Consider the following 23,503-nt stretch of genomic DNA (forward strand, 5'->3'; position numbering starts at 1 on the left):
AAAAGACAACAGAGTTAAAAAAAGAGAACATGGACAGCAGAAAGAACAGATATAACATTTGACCTCAATTTCATCCATATTTAAAATTGTTAGCTGGCTAAAAATAAGTTTTCTTACTTTTTTAGTCAACTGGGTTCTCTTATCTACCTCCACCTTACTGGTGGTGAAGGTGGATTTCCAGCAGGACGTTTTTTCTGTCTCTCCTTAGTTCTCTGTGTCTTCTCTCTCCTGATTGGTCCAGTGCTGCTGATGATGCTGGAGAATCAACACATGATCAGACACACGTTCCTTAATCTCTGTATAAATAACATAATTGAAAGAGACTTTCTGATCAAGTCATCATCTCCTCACCTTTTCCACAATCTGTTACACCAATGGATCAGCAGCTGCAGCAGGTCTTCTTTATTGTTTGTCAACTCAAGTCATGTGACATGAGTTGACAGAGAAATGAAATAAAGAAAAAAGACAACAGAGTTTAAAAAAAAACAGAGAATATATACATCTAAAGAGAAAAAAGAAAAAGTTTGAACATTTGATTTCAATTTCATCCATATTTAAAATTGTTAGCCGGGTAAAAATAAGTTTTCTTACTTTTTTCGTCAACTGGGTTCTCTTATCTACCTCCACCTTACTGGTGGTGAAGGTTTACATGCTGAGGAGATCTAACCTGGGATGATCAGACACATTATTGATCTGCAGACTCTGAATCTGGGGTCAGAAACCAACGCTGGCTTCTCTACAATGTTTCTAAAATTGTTAAATATTCAACATCTGACTGATAAACAAGTGAAATTTCTACATAAGATTTTATGGCAATGCTTGGTTTGCTATTGAAGGACATACTTTACATGATCTGTCTCTTTATTCTGTRTCCTCAGCTGTCCCCCTGTGTCCTCAGGAATCTTCTTCTATGGAATTTCAGCAGGGTTTTCTGTGTCCCTTCAGTCCTCTGTGTCTTGTCTCTCCTGATTGGTCCAGTGCTGTTGTCTCGTCTCACTGATGCTGGAGAATCAACACATGATCAGACACACATTCCTTCACTTCAGTCTAAATAAGAGATAACTGAATCAGACGTTCTGATCAATTCATAGTCATGTCCTCACCATTTCTAAAATCTACTAGAACCAGTAGATCAGCAGGTCCTCTGCTCTATTCTTGATCCTCCTTCCATCAGCACAAAGCTCATCAAAGCTCTGTTATGAAAGGACTCAATAAAAAAAAATCACACAAAACAAAAGTGTCAGTGAGGAGAAAGTACAGCAGAAAATAGAAAATAAGATTTGAATGCTGAACAATTTTTGTTGCGTGAAACTGCATGTCCTTACATTTTTTTTCAACTGGGTTCTCTTATCTTCCTCTATCGGACTGGTGGTGTTGAAGATGGAGGTGTACAAGCTGATGAGATCCAACCTGGGATGATCAGAGAATCAGAGATCTGCCACCAGCAGGAAGGAAGCCATATCATGTGAAAGTGGAATGCAAAACTTACAAGCAGCATGAAAGACAAGGGATCCAGAAGGCAGGAACCACATGGACAATGACAAAAGGATCCAGCGATGAGCAACTAAACCTGAAACATTAAAAACTTGGAGAGTGGATTAGAAGTGGAACAGGAAAGAATAATATACTTTACAGGAGAGCACTGTGTAGGGAAGCACCACTGTCACACCCTGAAACATGGGGGAGTAGAGAGAAAAACGCAAAGCTAAAGAAAGTCCCAGTGCAAGGCTTCCTTAGTCCTACCAGAATCCTTAACATCTAAAATACTAAATCTAGCGGCAGGATAAAGAAAAGCCTCGGTGCAAACAGCTACCTAAGGCTTCCACAGGCTTGCTAGAAACCCATTGGCTTTAATAAAAAACCAAAGAGAAATGATGATGTTCTTATGTGACTTCCCAAATAGGTCTTCAGATTTAAAGGATTCCAATCTACTCAGAGTCACTTGACAGGACATAGCGAGGTCTAAACCGCATGTGTCTGGAACTCTCTCTTGCTGTAATTCCACTAGATGTTGAAGGTTTTGGTTCCTCTTCCGTGTTACATGGCATCCTTGGTGAGGGTCTGAAAACACGGGGTGACAAAATGGGATCTTCACAGTGCATCAGTGGTGAGGGACTGAGGACGGGGGATGACAAAATAGGACATTTACGCGCCATTTTACCAGAGGGACTGAGGACGGGGGATGACAAAATAGGACGTTTACGCGACATTTTACAAGAGGGACTGAGGACGGGGGGTGACAGTCCAGCATCCTTACACGATTTCAACACGTTAGCAACACTGTCCCTGGTCCTCTTGGCAGGGGGCTCCTCTGTAGCAACACTGTCCCTGGTCCTCTTGGCAGGGAAGTCCTTTTCAGCAAGAGGACGTCCCCGAAAAGCTGAAAAGAGATCACCACTTGGAGGAAGACCGACCTTGGTCCTCTTGGCAGGGGGCTCCTCTTTAGCAACAGTGTCCCTAGTCCTCTTGGAGGGGAGCTYATCATCAGCTTGGTTCTYCCTGATCCTCTTGGTTGGGGGCTGCTCTTCAGSATCACTRTCCTTTCTCCTCTTCCCGTTTATGCCAATCACAGATGTCACATGAGCCGCGTCCTCTTTCAAACCTACCTGATGACTAGGTTTTGATGAAKGGTCGTCSGCCTTTGCAGYATCCACCTTCTTTGTAGCTCTTCTGGTGCGGCCAAAAGTCAAAGAAGCCACTAAATTTTTCCAGCCCCCCAGAGGTTGTTGCGAGATACCAATTGGTCCGGAGTCCTCTGGACGCAAAATTGGCTTKTCCKGTTYGTCAAATCCAGATGTGAATTTAAAGCTGGAAGGAAGCACRGTACCAAAACTAAGCTTTGATGGTGGGTCTTCCTGCTTCACAGCATACACCATATCCGTTATTYTTCTGGCRCGTCTGGAAGTCAAAGAAGCCCCCTTCTCTTCCAAACCTACCTSATGACRTTGCAAGGTAGYGATAGGTCTGGACTTCTCTGGRCGCAAAATTGACTCTTGCTTTTTCTCAAGTCCAGATGTGAATTTAAAGCTGGAAAGAAGCACGGCACCAGAACTAAGCTTTGATGGTGGGTCGTCCTTCTTCGCAGAATCCACCTTCTGTGTAGTTTTCTTGGAGAGACCAGAAGTCAAAAAAACAGCGTCCTCTTCCAAACCTACCTGATGATGTTGCAGAATACCGATAGGTCTGGACTTCTCTGGACGCAAGTCATCCTGGTCTTCATTATCTACCTCGTCTCCACTAAAGCAGGTAGAACAGTCTACAGACTGCGGAGCTGAACTATACCTCAACTCCTCTCCATGGTCTTTAGAAACCACATCGGCTTCATTTAACCACACCTTACCGGGTTTCTTACCAGTGTCCTGATGTCCCTCCAACGTTGGGGATCCATCTTCTGGAAGCGCCATGGTATGAGCTGTAAAGGAAAAAACAAGGTAGAAACAGCTATAATTCAGTATCTTGGCCTTCACAAAAGTCCAAAGCAATGTTTAGAGGGAACACTGAAATACCAACAATACAATAACCTAGGTTTGTGAATGTATTTGCTTGTCTTGAATATATTTAATTAACAATATTATTGCAATGCCAGATGTGATTATACAAGAAGAACAGGAATTAAGAGATAAAATAAACAAAGCTTATCTTTGGTCACAAAAAACAGCAAAAAACACAATTTCACATAAAAACCAGAACACACTCTAAAACTCAAGGATCAAACATCTATAGACCATCAACACTCAGACAAACAAACTTGCAGCTTCATCTTGGTACCAATTAATCATTAAATACAACAAATCAAATTTAGACTTATTGGTAATTCATCCCTAGCCATWAACTCTTAAACATTTGGAAACATAAATTAAGGAGCTGCACACTATGTTTAGGACTTTTAATATCTAATGAAACACCTGTAATCTTAGATTGTGCCATTAGTGCGAATAAAATAAAGCCCTGCAACAAGTTACTCAGTTTACCCTTCTATAACGACCCAATCTTTGATGTTACAGGTACATTTTATCATTCTTAATAATAGCCAGGGATGCGATACGTGATCCATTCATTACTATTATACTTAAATCACTGCTTACACAACTTTAACACTTTAAAAGTATCAAAGTTTTAAAAAATGTTTCCAATAGCATTTGTAAATTACCAAAATATTAATTGTAGCTAATCAAACTAAATTTCACAATCACAGCCACAGCTACTCTGACGCCCCATCGGTACTGCCTCCATACACCCACATATAGCCAACAGCAGAAATGTACACCTATAAAATTAAAAGTTTTATAGATGTACACCTTTTAAATAAACAGGCCAACATAAGTGGCCTTTCATCCGTTACCAGGGGCTCCTACAAAAAATGAAACTGTTTATTTGGTTTAGAAATCCATATCCAGTGTTAAAATGTCCGTTGTATTTTGTCTGGAGATAAGCCAGACAAAATTATTAAAATAATAATCTGTGACCTTTATAGGTAATTTTATTTATATAGCACATTTTCAGCAACAAGGCAATACAAAGTGCTTATGTGTGCATGATGCACACACATAAGCATCTTGCTTATGCTGACTCCAAAGGGGTCAGTTATTGCTGAAGGTAGTGTTATGAAATTCATTACATCAGTCTGAAGATCATGGCTACACAAAACCCAGCAAGAAACTCAGATGAATGTTCACACAATTATATTGCTCCAAATGCTTCTTTCAATATTACCATCTCCATGGAGACAAAGAACATCAACAAAATGGATTCTCTAAAAGTAATTCTCTCAAATTAAAATAATACGTTTTCCAATCACCACACAACTATTAATATTGCTGACTCTTTCTGAAAATGTAATCAGCGTGAAAATATATTACAGCTCCAAATATGCAAAGGACCAACACAGCATTTCGTAAACTACTAATTATTCAAAACTCCTCTTTCTTAGAAAAATCTAACTAATCATTAAGTTTAAATATATACTAAACTACTTATAAATAAAATAGGGCAAATATATATATAAAAACTTTTCTGATATTCAAGTGTTAAGGTTTTATTTTAAGCAGCGTATCCAAGGAGACCAAATGTGTTTTTGAGGCATTTTCTGAATCCTGGACTAGGCACTGACTTCTTGTTTCAAAAGATCTGAATAAAACAAAACAGATCTTCTAAAACCAGAAATAACTTTTTAAACCACATAAGCAGTGTCAATAATTTAGTTACTTTGTGAMATCAACAGGCACACATTGATTGTTCTGTAAATATGTTTGTCTTTTAAAATCAGTTCACCCATGTAGAAAAACTAAACACACATATTGTCGATCAATAGATAGGAGAAGGCACATGTCTGCAAAGTGTTTCTTAATTTTTTATTGTAGTCATTTAAAATAATGTCACCAACGTGTCCATGGAAACTAAATATGTTTGTATGGGCATTTTTTTAAAAATGGAGAAAGAACCATCCAGTTTACCAAAAACTGGACTCCAAAGTCATCAAAGCTGATTTTCACAAAGAAATGGTTATTTTGTTTGTGAAAATCAGCTTTAATTGATTATCACTACGACTATACACAATTCATTATCTATTAATGGTCAATCATTAACGTACACACACACTTATAATGCTCATTACTGGGGCAACAGTGGTAGGAGTTTGCCCTGCAATGGTCTGCCTCTGTCATTGTGTCCTTGAGCAAAACACTTCTCCCACCTTTAGCTGGAGTTTATTGCTGACATGATACAAAATCTGTGGCTACAGTCCATTAGCTTATTATCATCAGTGTGTGAAAGCTGCATGAATGGAAATGTTATGTTAAGTGTCCTCGAGTGTCCTAATAAATTATCACATCTAATGTGATTACCATGGAAACCAAGTATGTTTGTCAGGGCATTTTTCAAAAATAAATAAACAAAGGTCAAGAATTGGACAGAAATATGACTGTTTTTTCAAACCAGCAAAAGTATTTTTAATAAGTGTTATTATCTAAGACATTTATCCACAAATGCCAATATGCTAAACAATTTTAATTAGCTCACAAATTTGTTTCACCCCACAAATGCAAAAGAGAACTATTAAAGTTATATATTTCAAAGAAGTCATCAAAATGTCAAAGAATTGGACACCAATGTCATCAAACCTGATACTCTTAGATTAAATATAACACTTTTGTTTTTTTTCTAATCAATTCACCCATGTTTCCAGGCTATGCTAAAAAATAAAATAAAATAAATAGATCAACATGTCCCTATCTTGAAAAAATTATGAAACTAAGCAATTAAAATCTACGCTGTTATAAGTGTAAATACCATTTTATTTAAAAAAAATAATATTAAATATGTAAGGTATTTCATTTAGCGTATCCATGGAAACAGTGTTTATCACAGCATTTTTCAAAAAATAACGGTCAAGAAACAAGTCAATTTTACAGAAATTCGACGTTAATTTAACTAATTTGACTATATGTAAAATACACATATTTCTTAAATCACTACACCACAGTTGGAACTTTCATGACATTTCCAGCGAAATTCAGTTAAGAAAAGGCTTATTAGTTAAGAACAATCTATGCTAGTAAAGAATGCTACTTTTCTTTTTTTTTTCAACAGCAGTCAGTATTTCTTTAAAACACACACAACAAACACAAAATAAACAAAATAAGTCACTAAAATCTTTGTAATAACTTTCTTTCGTTTATTTAAAATAGTAAAATAATGATTTTAACCTTCCAGCCGATCTCCSTGCTGGTGCTTCTTCTGGCCAGGAACCGTCTTTCGCAGGTTTGTTATATCACAGGATTCTTCAGCAAGTGCGTATTTCAGCAAATGCTTCTTYAGAAAGTTTTGCTAGCAGACTTCTCAACAAGCTCAATCCTTCCGAGGCTTCAAATGCTTCTTCAGGCGTCTCTCTCAAAAGTCCCGTCGCAAAGGGGAAGAATTCAGAAGGTCAGCGTCATTTATAGGGTTGAGAACGCTAATGTCGTTTCCATGACTTCCATTGACGAACGCACGCGCTGCAAGTGCCGCGTTGTCTTGTTTGTCACTTCGTATGCTGCCACCTACTGGCCAATCAGCCTAAGTTCACAATGACATTTTTAAAACTTACGCAACTGATGCGACGTCATATTTCAGCTTTCATTCTTAACTATGCCAGTTTCGGACCTCCAAATAGGAAAACTTCTCTCTGCTGTGAAGCCTGGATTGGAAAAAACAAAATTCAAATTCCAAATTAAATTCAAAAATACTTTACTGATCCTAAAGGAAAATTAAATGTTGTCAGTGATTCTTGAGAAGTGGGACAAAACGCGTTTAAACTCCCCCCCCCCACCCCCAAAAATTAAATTATTTCTCAAGCTTTTGTATTAAAACATGACAAATAATGTTTTGAAAATGTAAACATGCTAAGGTGCAGGTTCTCAGTTGCAACATTTTTTTGAAAATTATATTTTTAATGTACCTGACCCAGAACTTTGTCATAACCATCTGACAAAAAATAAATATTGACTGTGGACTGACCCATCCAGCCTTTTTCTTAACACTCTTGTCCCTTAGTGGGTTCGGGAGGGTTGCTGGTGCCTATCTCCAGCTAAMGTTCCGGGCGAGAGGTGGGKTCACCCTGGACAGGTCGCCAGTCTGTCGCAGGGCAACACAGAGACACACAGGACAAACAACCATGCACACACACACTCACACCAAGGGGCAATTTGGAGAAACCAATTAACCTAACAGTCATGTTTTTTGACTGTGGGAGGAAGTGGGAGTACCCAGGGAGAACTCACCATGCACAGGGAGAACATGAAAACTCCATGCAGAAAGACCTCGGGCTGGGAATCAAACCCAGAACCTTCTTGCTGCAAGGCGACAGTGCTGCAGCTGCTATGTCTAAACAACAGTTTCTCTGTATTCAATAGAAAAAGTATTTCCTCAGCTCTGTGATTTCCAAAAGTAGAGCTTCAACATGTTTCATGACGGACATACTTTCACAAGTCAAAATAAAAACAAAACAGAGCAACTCTGCCATACTATTCTGCATTTCTCTTAGAAGCTGAGAGTCACTTGCAGCATAAAGACCTGCAGACACGACTAGGGATGTAATAGAAAACCCATCTTACATTTAAAAGAAGTCATTAACAGCTTAAACAATGAAATTATACACTAAATTTGTGGTTAATAATACTTATATAATGTATAAGTAAGTATACAATATGTAAGCATAATTATATATATTTCTATTTATAGGCCCTGTCACCAAGATTTTTTGTAATTACATTTTTTTGTAATATAATTATACATTATATAAGCTGTTCAAATATTTGGGTTTTTGTTTTTACAAATATTGACACAACAAATGAAAGACAAAGGTACCAAATTATCACAGAAGCTCTAACTTAAAAGACTGTCAAAAATCTGTGATGTAGATAGAAATATCTATTTCTATCTATATCTCAGATTTCATGTCATATAGATTAATCACATGATATATAGCCAATCAGAGTCCACACATCCTCCTTTTCTTACAGGCCTTTTAATAAAGAATCGACTAAAAATCCTCTTTTCATCCTGCATTGTGATGCTCAACCATTAAGAAAGGATAACCTATCTTTAATGGCTTTTAATTTTTTTTTTTTTACAAGTATTTACCTGCAAGACAAATAAAATGATTAGTGACCAAATGATCACAGAAGGCCTACATTCAAGGACTCTGCATCAGGCGGTCTTTGACGTCAATCTGTGACGTGGGATTCGGGGTTTGAGTTAATGACCAGCTGTGCCAATCAGGTCCATGTGACGCACAGGCCTTATTACGTAGAGTATTTGAATGTTTGCTGTTGACACGTCTCGCGCCGCGCTTCCGTGTTGTCTGTGTGCGGAGTACAGAAACGTACGGGCGTATTAACCTCCATGTTTGATCGGGAGTGAAGTGGTTCTTGTGACAAGTGCCGACGTTTGAGCGTTCCCATTTGGGTGGAAGTGAAGAGAGCTTGGCCTGATCGGAATCTCTGCTGTTATAGCCACATACTTAACGCTGCTGCTTTGCCTGGACTGAGTAACCACTTATTTATCGGTCAAGAGAGACCAGAGTGTTTGTGTGTGGGTGAGATGATGAGTGTGTGCACAGAAATACTTGTGTTTGTGTCGAGTGGGAGAATATGAGTGTGTTTGTCACCTAGAGGTGAAGAGTTGTTGGCGTGGAAGACTGAGTTACATGTGGACTGAGCTATGAAAGGTCACAACGGCCTCTTTAAAAAGGATGAAAAACAGATTTAACAGTAAAAGCATCTTAATGCACAGATGGTTTGTGCTTTGAATTCCATGTTTGGCTCTGTAGTGTGTGCCACTAACTGTATAAAGCAAATGGCCCTATTAATAGTGAGTTTTTTTTCTTCTTCTTTTAAACCACAGCCTGTATTTCCTCTGCAGTGTGTGGTTAAGTTTTAAAATGATGCAGTGTTGCTGGTACACTGACTACTAAATTTCACATATAGCTGCTCCGTTGTTGCTCAGTCTCTGTGTACAGAACTGTTAGAACAAGGGTCTGTGAAATATATATAATTGCAAATCAAATATACTTGATTTCCTAATTTAGATTTGACAACTTGGTTATCTTTTTTTTTTATTGAAAAGCAATAATTAAACTCCTACAAAACTGCTTTGGCAATTTTGTTTTACAAAACTATTAATCCTAAACCTTTTCTGCTAGCAGCTTTTTAGGTTGCACTGCTAACTGTCTGAAGCAAAACCTGCCTTTTTAAGCCTTGACCACAGGCTGTATTTCCTCTTTTCTGCTTGGTCACAATGGTAATGATGTTTTCTCATTTGAAGCAAAAAACGAGGCTGAACAGCAAGTGTGGTCTTCTGCAACATGCAACATTAGTAGATATATGTTCACTAAGCCTTATTTAGTCTGTACTTACTGAAAAAGTACATTTATTTACATAAAATTAAACTAAATGAGCAAGTCACAGACTTCCTGCTCTGACGTCATGAAGTTGTTGCTGTCCGAAGTCGAAATATGACATGTGAGAAGTAGCGCCTGCAGCTGTATGGCTGTACGCACTGTGTTTTTTTTTTTTTTTTTTTTTGTATCTGCATGAGTCTGTTGGAGCGGGCACATGTCCTAAACCTAAATGTTATTGGTCAGTCCACTTTTGTTTATTTGACAGATTGGCGCTCTTTGTGTAAGCTAAATGTGACCATGGAGTGGAGCTAGGTAAAAATGAGTAAGCTGAGTTTTAACCCTCCCCTAGTAGAGTGGTCGAGTAAACTCAGCCTGAGGTCTTTATGTGCAGTTCTGGTGGGATCACCGATTGGCCAATGATGACATCTGCCGCACCCTTCCTGAGCGATGCCCTGATACTACAGGTTAAACAGTTAAATGTAGTCAGAACTTTGCCAAAAGAGTAGAAATTAAGCAAATGTTGTTGCTTCAGCTTCTCCTCTGGAAGTCTCAGACACACCACCTGAACCTGGGAATCTCCATCCTCTACCTCCCTTTGTCTTTCTGTCTTTATTTAGTAAAATTGTTAAAAAAACAAAACAAAAAAAAACATTGCTTAGATCTGCTGTTTTTTGTGGGCTACGTGCATTACACACATGTGGCCTATATTTTGTGTGGTTTATGTTTGTGCTGGTTTTGTGTGACATGCACATAATGCGGGTTGGAGATGTAGCTGTGCTCTAGTGGGTCAGCTGCGGTGATAATATTGTGTGTAGCCTCTGATAATGTCCTTCAGGCGCAGCTGTGTGTTTTACTGTAACGCATTAGCAAATGGTAGAGGTGTAAGACATTTAAAAAAAGATCTCTTTATACATGAAATATAAACAAACAACATTTTGTGTCAGTACAAGTAAGTTCAAATGGGCACCGATGACACCTGGTTTGAATATTTTCCTGTGCAGGGGAAAAAGAAATGGCGTTAAGAGTCAGAAAAAGAAAAAAAAAACGTGCTTGATATGGTAGTGTAAACAGTGCTGTTGACTGCGCTGCTGAACTCGCCTAATCCAGACTCACACCAGTAAACTGCTTCATTGGATCGAAGACGCTAGATGACGATCCAGTCATTGCCCCAAGTCTGGAGCAGTTTTTGAAATGTGTCAGATAATCTGTTTCTGTAAACTTCTTTGCTCTTAATGAGCAGAGCTTTCTTCATCTTTTGAGAGAGTCAGAAATGAAGTGTTGTCTGTCAGGGATCAGTGTAAGTGTTATTAGTAGAAGCTCTATTTTGATGTTGAAGCTAATTTTCTTTTAGGTGATGAAGAGTAATGAAAATAAGAAAATATACTAAAGTATCAACTATACAAACGTAGAGTTGGAAGATCACTAACAGATTCTCAATAAGATAAAGGAAGACTGATAGCTTGGTGTTAAGTTAACTGCCTCAATGTGACAGACTGAAGTCTGTCACATTGTTTTCCTGTCATGACATCAACTGAAGTGAAAACTGAGCCACGCGTTGTGAAAATGTCTTAGTGTTTTTTTTTAAGAATATTTCTGAATAAAACCTGCTAGAGAAAATATTTTTATAGTTCAAAATGACTCTCACAGCACTGTTTATACTCTGTTTATTCTCAAGTACCTTTAAAGGTGATTTCATTCCACCGTGTCAAGAATTGCACAGTTTGCAAAAACGTCGAATGAAACAGGAAGGACTCTTCACAGCTCTGTACAACTTGCAGTTTAAGGTGTCACACAACTCATGAATAAAATTAACCCAAAAACTCTGAGTCAGTGGAAAATTACATAAGTAGTCACATTCTGTATTTATTTAGGGCTTAAATAAATACAGGAAAGAGAGATGCAGTAAAAGACCAACTATCTAAATCTCCTCGGTTCACATTTCTAACCATAACAATGCAGCTTTTCATTTGTCCTTGTTCACCAACCAGTATAATCAGTATAGTCTGCTATAATTCTCTTTAATTATCTATAACCATTAAAGGGATTTACAACACATTATTAAAGTAAACATCCTTGTCAAAGGCCCATTAGTTAGCCTTCTAGATTCAGTACGTTATTGACTGTTTCATCCAGGTTAAGCTGTTTTATCCAGCTTGTGTCTTCACATTTCAGAACTGACGCAGACAGAAAAGTGACTGACATGCAGGTCAGGCAAACTTTTGCTCAATGTATTTAATTGGATGTGTTTCCATTGGAATGGCTACATGTCCACAGAGTACCTTGGCTCTCACCCATTCACATCTGGACACCTTGCAAGGACAAGCAGGTATAGCTAATGAAAGCATGGATGAATGGATGAAAGTGCAACATTCATGTCCTTCAGGGTCTTTATGAACATGAAGAAAATTAGAGAACTACTGATGCTTTAAGGCCGCAGTTATGTTGTGTGATAGGTCAGGAACAGAGTAGGGCAGCTTATCACCATAAGTAAGTAAGTAAGTAAGTAAGTATACTTACTTGTGACTGTTAGTAAGTATCCTTCCATATCTCCAGCTATTGTGTGAAAATACCAATTGAAGCCCCTCTGAGTTTATAAAGTCATTGGCAGTCAAGTTGTTGAACTGCACTTCCATCTGCTGAACAACTATGATATTACATGTTGAGACTTTGTAAATTCTCTCTAATAATTGCTTTGAGGTTACAGAGGCTTGAACTGAACAATTTGGGGTGGAAATAGCTTAATTATTATATTTTAAACCATTTTGTCCTCGTCTTTACATCGAGCTAAGTTTGTTTTTTATTGATGCTAGTGATGGTAAAATGTTCAATATGCTTAGCATGATTTTTATTGACAAAAAATATCTCTGTTTTCGATCTATGATTTCGCATCCACCTGAATAATGTGTAGTTGCCCCACTGCTTGACAACGCTAGAAAAAGGTGAACTTTATTATGAAAATAAAAATAATGGCTCTGTAGTCGCTAGATGATTTACAACTTCATTTTTTTTAGACTAATGTTTCACAGTTTTGTTTAACTGTCATTTGTTCAAAATCTGACATATTTATAAGACTAAAACAAAAAAGAAAAATAAATTGTTCTACACTGAACAGATGCTTTTAAACATATTTTCAATGCTACTTTTTTTTTTTTTTTTTTTTTTAGCATTAGCACACACACAAAAAAAGTTGGGCATGCAAACTGTTAAGCCCCAAATTATTCATACTCCTGGGATATTTTGTAACCTTTTGATTTTCCCAAAGTGCTTTTTGACATTGTTTTGAAGAGACCCTGCCAAAGTCCAGGCTTGAAAATGACTGAGAATGTGTGGAAAGAGCTAAAGGTTAGGGTGATAGAAACGAGCCCATCCAGTCTTATGTTGTGTTTTCTTGTTCGGTACTCATGTTCATAATGAAACAGTGCTGCCTACTAAAGAGCTCGCTCTCAGTGCCCCCAGTGGACAACTGAGGTACAACATGCACAGACACGATATTAAACAGAAAGCGACAGGATGCAGAACTTGCAGCTGTGCCTTTCAAAGTAAATTAGAAAACATGAACACATAACACAAAATAACTCAAAGACAAGGTAAGATGAGAATATAAAAACATCTTATCACCATGTAAAGTGTACATGCAAAAAGCACACTCACTGTCTCAACCATTCTGTTTTTAGGATACTGTCAATATGAATTCAGGATATGCCAATTGGAAAGTTTTTTTATTTTATTTTATTTTTTTAAATACTGAATGTCGATACATTTTATAGAACTTCTCGAATCTCATCTTATTTCAGCAGAATTTACCTGTGTCCTCATTACAATTACATTTTCCTGGAGTGTTATTCCAGGTGGCGCTGCTGGTTTCTTTTACTCATTTAACCCTAAACTTTTTCTGCTAGGAGATCTGCAGCCTCTCTAGGTTGCATTGCTGGCTGTATGAAGCAAAATGTCATACTTTTAGCTCTAGTCCACAGGCTGAATTTCGTCGTCTCTACGTGTTTACATTGGTAATGGTGTTTTTTGTCATTTGAAGCCAAAAAAATAAGCCTGAAGAATGAGCGGCCACATGCAGCATTATATGTATGTTCACTAAACATCAGTTAGTCTGGATTTACAGAAAAGGTACATTTACTGTGTCCCTTAAAGGGCAGAAAACTAAACTACAGCGAGTCAGAGACGACCTGCTCTGCTGCTCACCTGATATGAAAGACGTCTTACCTCAGCTTACGGTCAGTGAGGGTCAAAGGAAATGTAGTTACATTTGATGGCGTATTGTGTGTTTCAGTGGTTACTTATCTTCTCTCTCAGTGATTCAAGGATTTCTCAACAATATTTCCATCCAAAGAATAAAAAGGTAAACACAACAGGACAGTACTGTGGTGCCCCCTACTGGGGTAACACATAAAATCAGTACAAAACATGCAATGTTAAAAACACTGTCACAATATTACTTGCTGTAATTTTACAGCGTGGAACGTCCTTGTTTTTGAAGAATCAAACTAACTTTTACGACCATTTATTTCCACAATTCCAGAAATTACTAAAGTGCTATAGAGGAGGGAAAAAAAAGAGCAGACCCTATTTTTAATACAAGGTTGCAAAAATGATTTGTTTATACAGATATATTAATGTTTGAAGAGACAGAAATTGTAGTCATCAAGCTGAAGTACAAATTGAACATTTTAATAAGACTAGAAAATGGCTACTTAGGTTCAGTCCAGTTATAAGTTTGGTAAAACTATAACAATACAAAGGTCAGCACGGATCAGTTCATACAAGAAAGAATAAAATAGATCAACAAATCATAAAATAAACCTTTCAGTGGGAGAAGTTGGGCAGATTCTACAGATGCATCTGATCAGGTAGAAGTTGAGTTCACTGCTTCCTGTTGCCAAGCAATGATTTAATGTTTCCCCTCTTAAGCCTTTCTTGTTCTGTTGATACATTTCTCTTCATGGACCTGAAAGAAAACCACAATGAAAACATTTAAAATTGTAGGGAATGAACATGTTAAATATTCACACCTCATAACCTCAGTGAAATGTTTTTGTCTCCATGAGAACTTCACTTCAGAATATAATTGTTTTTCTCTCCATTATTTTAGACAAAGAGTAATGATTCATCGTTAAAATTAGTTTATATGTTAAGAGACATGGACAAACATTCATCAAGTATCTGATTTCATAAAGCATGAGAATAAATGAATCACCTTTTAAATCTCTGCAGTGGGAGAGCAGAATCAGGAGGATGATTAGGATTTTTCCACTGAGTTCACTGAGTCCAGCGACCAGCAGCACTGGGAAGGATGGGTTTTCAGGTCTGGGCAGCACTTTAAGTAATTTTTAAACAATAAATTTAAAACTAAAAACACAAATACAATACAATAACTAATGTCCAGAAAGATTTTTCTTACATTTAACTCTCATCCAGCTCTGAGGTGAAACTTCTCCTGAATGTTCACACTTGTAGAAACCTTCATGTGACTGAGACACTGCAGAGATCTTCAGCTCTCCTCTGCTGTCATTTTGGATCAGTTTGTCATTATGATAGAAAATCACATCAGAAAGTTTGTTTTCTCCTCTCCGTCTGCAGCTCAGAGTAACAGAAGCTCCTTCAGTCACAGGATGGACGGGGCTCACCAGGAGAAGATCTTCATCTGGAAACCAGTCAGAGAAAATGATGCTTCAGTCAGAAATCAGCTGCTGGAGACAATTAGAACAGAAGATAAACTGAGTGTGTTTTTATCCATATTTGACATTTTTATGTCATACAATTTCATCAAACATTAAGAAAAAAAATAAAAATCATACCATGTACAGTGAGGTTGACTGCATTGCTGAACTCTCCCGATGGAGACTCACACCAGTACACTGATTTATCGGAGTGAGTACGATTGATGGTACATAAAGATGCAGTCATTACCAAACAGATTCTTAAATATATCAGATGACCTGTTGCTGAAAACCTCATCACTCTCCACTCAGTAGAGTTTCCTCCACAGTTCAGAGTCACAGACTCAGAGGTGAAGTGTTGCTCTCTGTCAGGACTCACTGAGAGAGACGCTGCTGGATGAGGATCTGGAATATAGAATGTAATGGGAAATAATTATGAAGTGACAGATGTTAAACAAAGCACATTATTTAAATTATTGGTCTCTCTCCGCTTCTGATTCACTAATAATCTTTCTAACCCTTCCAGACTGAAAGTAGCCGTGGAGAGCCAGTCAAATTTGCAGTACCGTAATTCCGCGACACTTTGCACTATCTGAAAAATTCCAACGGTTTCTGAAAGGGGAGACCTTGCGCTTTCCAGCCCATGTTGGGTTATTACGGTAACTTCTCCCCCGCTGTAGCAAGGTGTGAAATGTACCTCTTTTATTAGACGGTAAATTGATAAAATAACTTCCTAGATATTGAAAGTTACAGTTGCAGTGGATAAATGGGCAAATATATTTACTCACAGGACTTTTAAAGAACCATGTACAATTAAAATAAGCAAAAAATATCCAGGCGGACATTTTAAATTTAGGACATAAAGATTTAATGGCAGTGTCCAAGGTGCATCAAACCTTTTATAAAATAATGGAAAAGAATCACAATTACATGCATTTGTGCTTTGATTTACTACAGAACTGACCTGCCAACCAGACAAATTTTGGTTCACTGTATTTAGTGAAATACTCTGGGTTTCCTCTTCCAGCTCGACATGCGTATCCTGCTGTGTGTTTCTGTCCATGAACCATGTAGGACTTCTGTATCGTCCCACTGATGCTTTCAGGCAGCAGCTCATATCTGTAGGCCCCAGGTGACACATCAGGAACAGCTTCATACCAGTAGATCCTCCATCCTTCAGACAGATTTTCAATCTGACAGTTCAGGGTAACAGGTGCCTCAGGACTCTGCCATGGTGGAGACACTGTCAGTACAGGTTTCGGTTCTGTTGAAGAGAACACATTGAGACAAAATTCTGTATTATTCAACAGAGAAGTGTCTTCTTAAAGGGAAAAAAATTATTAAAAAAACAACCATAAACGAGCCTCATTACACAAATGTTCATTGTGCTCTGGAATAATTTTTCTGTATATGGAGCTAAATTTTCTGTCACGAAATAAATGAAAAATCATAAAACCTGATCCTTTCATCAAACCAAAAAAATACATCAAATGAATATCTTTACAAGAAAAAAACTGAAGCTTTGGAATGATTCAGGATGAATGCGGACAGGAAATCTGTCGGGTCACTAGAAGATTGACAAGTTATGTCCACGTAGATATATGATCAATTTATAGAACTTTGCAAGGCAGAGAGTGCAAAGTCAAGGTGTGACACACTAACATGTAATCAAAATTAAACAAAAAAACAAACTCAAAATAGTGGAAGACAAATAAACCCAATACAGCAAGAGCTAAAGAAAATGAAAACCAAAAGATAAACACTCATGTATTATGACAACACAAGCTATCGGAAACAGCTCTGAAACACATTGTGCTCAGACATACACACAATGTTGAAATACTCCAGATTAAAAACAAAACAAAATCATTATGAACTTACTGTGTACAGTGATGTTGACTGCATTGCTGAACTCTCCTGATCCAGACTCACACCAGTACACAGCTTCATAATTTAACTGACTGTTGACGATGCATGATGGTCCGGTTGGACCAAGGTAGGTGGGGCACAATGATAAGAATGACCAAACGTATATTTCTTTGTAACTCATCACCCTCCACTCAGTTGAGGCCCCTCCACACTTCAGTGAGACGTTATGATCGGTAAAATGTTTTTCCATGTCAGGACTCGCTGTGAGAGAAGCTGCTGGACGAAGCACTGAAACACAAAGAACATTCAGTTCAACTGGCTGTGTTGTACGTTACTCTGGTGCATAATCTGTGTGCTGCATATTACATGAAAATAACATAAAACCTTGTAGACCTCACGTTCTCCATTGCAATTGAAAAATGTTGGTATGTTGTCAAAATGAACACAAACTGCACACAACCATAAGAAGTGAGAGCAAAAAAAAGAAAAAAGAAAAAGCACAAAAAGTCAGTATACCTGCTCATTAGGTTCGCTGACAATAAAGCAGTAGTGGGACCCAATTATTTTGTTCTTATTGTACAGGTCTTAATTGTAACTTGTAAGGTGTACAACAAAAAATAAAGTCAACATTAGCTGCGCTTCCACAAATAATGCGTGCAAAACTTTTTTGATATTGTGCCAATGTCGAAAAAACCCCCCACAATTGCACTATTTCCTGATTCCATTAAATACGACATGCGATTAAAACCACATGTGAATATGTCTGTTCAAGCAATAAGTCATTAAATATCATGAGATATATATTTCAGCCACGGCACAAGGGCTTAGTAATCATCCATCAGAGGAGACGTCAGTGTCAAACAGCCTCCAACCTCCTATACTTAGGAGCAGGTTGGTAAAACCTGCTCCTAAGTATAGGAGCAGGTTCTACGGTTTGCTAGAACCATAGCAAAGCGTAGAACCTGCGTAGAAGGGTTCTACGCTTTGCTATGGCCATGCTATGTTGCACAGCATAGCCATCCGATGCTACGCAGCACCTATGCTGACTTATACTGTGGTTGACATACCAGAACAAGAACAGACGTGACAATCAGATCAGAAGGAAGTGGTGAGACCCCAAGCAATGTGCAGAAACAAATGTCTGCAAAGACCATTACAAATCAGTCTCACAGCAGCTTTTATGTCCAATATATCTTTAGAAGATAAGAGGCAACATCTTCGAATGAAAGAGAAAACACAGCTCCAATTAAAAGTGTCCTATAGCTCACCGACAACGTAAACCCTAGCAACAGAGAATTGATAACTGCAAAACTACATAAATAATCACAATTCTGTCAAAACAGAGAGGAAGCAAAAATCTGACATATTAACTCAAAACCATCTCAGTTCCTCTATCCTAATCATTGTCAAAGTTTAACAGTTTAACGCCCTTACATTGTCAGATTAGTGACATCATAAGGCACATCTTTTATTGTAGGTTAAAGTTGACAGCAATTAACGGAACAAAATATCGTTAAACGTACTTGTTAAACATATTTATACGTTAAATACCATTTTGTTAGCCTTCTTGATATTGTATGGCTTAGACAAAACATAGATTAAGTTCTTACATCAAGTTTATGTTTCAGAGGTGATGGTACAGGAACAGAACTGACCTGCAGACCAGACAAACTTTGGTTCACTGTAATGAGTGAAATCCTCTGGGTTTCCTCTTCCAGCTCTACATGAATATCCTGCTGTGTGTTTCTGTCCATGAATGATGTACGAGTCCTTCATAGTCCCAGCGACGCCACCAGGCAGCAGCTCATATCTGTAGCTCTTGTGGGACAGATCAGGAACAGCTTTATACCAGTAGAACCTCCATCCTGCAGATGAAGGTTTAACCTCACAGCTCAGAGTCACTGAGGCTCCAGGACTCAGCCATGATGGAGACACAGTGAGGACTGGTCTCAGCTCCAATGAAGAAACTTTGTCTGAAAGAAAGTAATTCCTGACAGTTTAACTCGTTTGTAAACATAGCAACAAAAATAATGCATGGATACAATGTAAAGTATTTTTGGCGCATCAGTTTTATATTCACCTATTATTAGTGAAAGTACCTGTCAAAAATATGTACAACTAAGCAATGAATGAAATATCTACACTGACATTATAACTGGGATTACATTTTCTTGTTTCTTCTGTTTTGATCATTTATCTTTTGGTAATGAGCCTAAAGCCTCCAAAGTCGAAAGGTCTCCTTGACATGATCCGAATTTTTATTGCCCTCCAAAATTCAGCTATCAGATTCAAATACAAGGCTTTTGGCCGTGCCACTCTAAAACGGTAATGGAGCTTTGACTTAAAATGACTTGTGAATTCTGAAAGAAAAGAAGTAGTGTGTAATACGGGATCTAAGTTGTCGTCACCTAAGTATAATGTACTTAGGGTAATTGACAAATGTGAGAAAAAAACCCACTTCATGACACCTACCAATGCTGTTCAAACAAAGAATTGGCATACTTACACAGTAAGGCCAGCACACAGAGGACAGTCTGAAACATCCTTCAGACGGGAACCAGAGCAGCTGAACAGGAGACTAATGATGACCACGGTATCAGCTTAGTGCTTCCTCTTCTGTGAATTTCACACCTCTCACAATTGCGTTTTTTTTTTTCTTTTTTTTTAGTACTTCCTGCTTTGACGCCGATACATTTTAACCTCTGGCGTGACACGTGCTGTTTTGGAATGATTATGACTACTATGTCACACAGGATCAGTCTGAACCTGACTCTCAAGAAATCATAACAGAAAATAGTTTGAAAGTTTTTACCTGTCATTGATTTCCAGTCTAAACCCTGACAAATGAAGTCCTGTGTGGTTCGTTGTCGACTATTCGAGAAACAAAAAGATGATAGTTTGAAAAGTTTTACATCTAAATGAAGAGGGATTGTTAAAATATATTTTCTATTGTGTGCTCACTGTGTGATAATTTAAAACTAAAGTCATCTAATCAAATGTGGTCATTCGACTGTCGACCACAGACCTGTTTCCTGCTTTGTGGCCAGACTTCATCTGCTGCTGTGTTCTTCAGTGGAAGCAGCTCTGTGGGGCCGTGAGCAGAGAGGCAGCACTTCTTGATTTGCTTGTCAGTAATGGAGGAAACTTGCCTTGGAGTGAGATGTTTTCTGTTCTTAACTTAGAAAACATATGAGACAATTTCACATTCTTGTAACTATATATATTCATATACTGATAGCAAGAGGAAATGCTGGCTGCAAGTTTGCAAAAGTTTGTCAAATCCTACCGTAGCATTTTCTTTAGCATGCTTTGATGTGAACGTTTGCTGAATTGTGGTCTGATCTTCACCTTCATGCCATGACGATGTGCTGATGCCAGAGCGACCGCTGTCCAAAAAGAACGATTAGGACGGACATGTGAAATTAGTTTCTCACCATTATCTCTATAGTCATAGCCAACTTATCTTTGGAAGGTGTTTTTAGATCACAGGTGTGATGCTGAAATCTTATTCCCATCTTACTTGCGCGGTCATATGTGATTACTTCAGTGCTGCCACATGACATTAAGCTAAATTGATAAAGTTTACATCTAACAGGAAACTTGTGTTTTCACTGCGGCTGTGAAACTGCAGCTCCACATGATCTGGTGGGATTTGACCTGCACTTTATCTCCGACCAAACAAAAAAAAACAAAACATTCCAACATTCAAGAATGGTAAAATGGAAAAATGTTGCAATTTTGAAATTGTAAAATTTGTTCTTTCATATCAGCTGAAGCAGCCTCTTCTCAGTGGCCAGAACCACTGGGCTCTGTGGCTGTTCAGAGCCCAGTGAGTTTTGTTGCTTGTGTAGAGATGCTTCCAGGTATAGAGCATCACTGTGGTATTCTAAAGTGATGCTGGTCTTGACTCCTCTTGAGACCACATTTCTCAAGCCTTGATTTTTACCTCAGCCTGAGCTATATTTTTGTTTGGTATTGCCTTGATTATTTTTTCTCCTAAAGACCACAGAAGCAACAACCCTTTTAAATGCAGCTTAGTGAGAAAAGATCGAGAGTTTTAAACTGTGAAAAACAGTCACACAAACTGATTGGTCTGGTTTTTATCTTGTAACTTGTTCAATCTAAAGCATTTGTGGGACTCTTGCCTCTACAGCTGAATAGCTGATGCATATTAAGTGACTAAAACCAAAAATGAGGTCATGACTCCAGCAAAGCAGCATGCATTCTGCTTTGTATTTATTCTCTCTTCAACAAATAGTAATGCTGATGAAGGAGCAGATTAACTGGGAGAATGCATCATTTTAATAACCTCCACAATAACCTGCTAACCATCACCAACCAGGATGAACAGAGGTGGATCCAGGAGAGCTGAGGCTTAAAATCATTTCATCTGGCTGGTGCTGCACTAAAACCGCCCTCTGGATTTCTGATTCTGGGTCAGTGATGAGGGAGTCAGTAATACAAATTGTGTCTCAGATGAGCTGATGGATGACTGTGACATGACTGGAGCCATGAAGGCAGACAGAGAGAGTCCATGACTTCATTGAATGGAAAATAATGCTACAGGTCAATTCAATTTATTCTTAAAAAACAAAAACAAATGAGTAAAAGGAATAATGCTAAACATACAAATTGTTTTAGGTTTAAACAGCTGTTGGTCATGTGCCTAAGATATGTTATTCTTTGCTGATTTGTCATTCTTGCTATTTAATATATTCTTGTGCAAAAATACAGTTCACCTGATTTCACTGATTTGTGTTAACGTACCTTTAATGTCTTGTCCTTCTGAAAGGTGTCGGATGTGAACGTTTTGAAAACTGTTACAACCCACAGTGCTTTATGAAAAGCAAAAAAAAGCTTTTAACTTTATTATACATTGAGATGATACTTTTTCTGTTATAATGAATAGTTATGAAGACGATGCATGTTTTTACACCACAGACGTCCAGCTGGAGGAGAAAGACGGCCAAACAAAACAGTGGAAACTACATAGGGTATTTTCATAAAATGCTATTGAAATATAAATGGAAAATACAATTAAAAGAAACAAAAAAATACCTAGCATGGAAACTCATGTTTAAAATTCATTCAGCTGCTCCATTTTTTTATAGTGACGTTTTGAAATTATAATAATCCATCAAGATAAGCATAACATTCATGAATATGGAATAGTTAACTAAAAACGCATGCATTTGTTCAGCTGGTTCATCAGTGTGCTGCAACAGTACAACAAAAATCACAATGATTTTAATTAACATTTTATTTAGGAAAACTCTCCTCTGTTCCGTTTCTTACTTCAGATGGCAGACTTTATGGATCTGAAAAGAAACAATAAATGATATAAAGTGTGGTAGGTTTAAGAATAACATTTTAAAACTATGCTGTCATAAACCTGATGGTTTGTTTACAAGTATGCATCTGAGATATGGAGGGAAGACATGTGTACAGAATGACCAAGGGTCAAAGTGACCTGAAGGCTGAAATAATACAACAGAATCCTATCAACTCCACCAGAATATTTAGTAAGAATATACAGGAAAACTTTACATACTAAGTCTAAATTCACATCAGTGTGGTCAGATTTCTTTTCCACATAACTTCCTAATGATATTAGTAGTATTATTAAAGAACCTGTAGTTGTTTTGTTTTTTATTTAGTCAGCTCTGGTTCTAACATCCCACATTTAGTGAACTTACCTTTCATTCTGAGCGGAATGCGAGGTTTGACTTTCTTGTCCTCATTCATTCTTTGATCTGAAAGGATTACATTTTTATTTTAGTAAAAGTCATTTTTTTTGTACACAGTCATCCTTTATGAATCAGTTTATACTCCTAACATTGACCGGATTTTCAGGACTTCTGATTGACTCATAAACGGCAGAATCACCTACAGGGTGGAAATGAAGACAGTGACAAACCACAATGTCTCTAATTTAGCATCTAAATGGTTTCAGAATGATTATTATGTTGTATACACGTGTTATGCATATATATTCGTTTGTGCGTTTTAGCATTTCTTTATTATAAGGCCCATTTATCCAATAAATACCACATTGTGAGGACCCTCTGCTATTTATGGGGCTGAA

General features: G+C 37.7%; 1 protein-coding gene and 1 long non-coding RNA gene across 2 annotated transcripts; both read right to left on the reverse strand.

Annotated features, from left to right (window-relative positions):
* Positions 1–847: 847 nt before the first annotated feature.
* On the reverse strand, positions 848–1,739 carry LOC103480283 (uncharacterized). Its single transcript, XR_536072.2, has 4 exons — positions 1,490–1,739; positions 1,326–1,410; positions 1,104–1,193; positions 848–1,002 (listed from the first exon to the last, which is right to left on the reverse strand). It is a non-coding gene; the product is annotated as an uncharacterized LOC103480283 (long non-coding RNA).
* Positions 1,740–14,552: 12,813 nt separating this feature from the next.
* On the reverse strand, positions 14,553–19,438 carry LOC103480326 (uncharacterized). Its single transcript, XM_008435216.2, has 7 exons — positions 19,074–19,438; positions 17,431–17,706; positions 16,514–16,813; positions 15,688–15,954; positions 15,291–15,533; positions 15,087–15,206; positions 14,553–14,837 (listed from the first exon to the last, which is right to left on the reverse strand). The coding sequence occupies exons 1-7, from the start codon at positions 19,192–19,194 to the stop codon at positions 14,830–14,832; spliced, it is 1,335 nt and encodes a 444-aa protein (XP_008433438.2). The 5' UTR covers positions 19,195–19,438; the 3' UTR covers positions 14,553–14,829.
* Positions 19,439–23,503: the final 4,065 nt, after the last annotated feature.

Source organism: Poecilia reticulata, linkage group LG18, assembly GCF_000633615.1.
Source record: "Poecilia reticulata strain Guanapo linkage group LG18, Guppy_female_1.0+MT, whole genome shotgun sequence".
NCBI classification, from domain to species: Eukaryota; Metazoa; Chordata; class Actinopteri; order Cyprinodontiformes; family Poeciliidae; genus Poecilia; species Poecilia reticulata.

Bases quoted from the DNA above. Each gene is read 5' to 3' on its own strand.
- LOC103480326 (XM_008435216.2), bottom strand. From the start codon at position 19,194: ATGAAGGACTCGTACATCATTCATGGACAGAAACACACAGCAGGATAT. The intron at 15,955-16,513 runs GTCAGTTCTGTA...TCTATATTCCAG, and splicing joins AAAATTTGTCTGGTTGGCAG to ATCCTCATCCAGCAGCGTCT. The intron at 15,207-15,290 runs GTAAGAAAAATC...AATTACTTAAAG, and splicing joins GAGCTGGATGAGAGTTAAAT to TGCTGCCCAGACCTGAAAAC.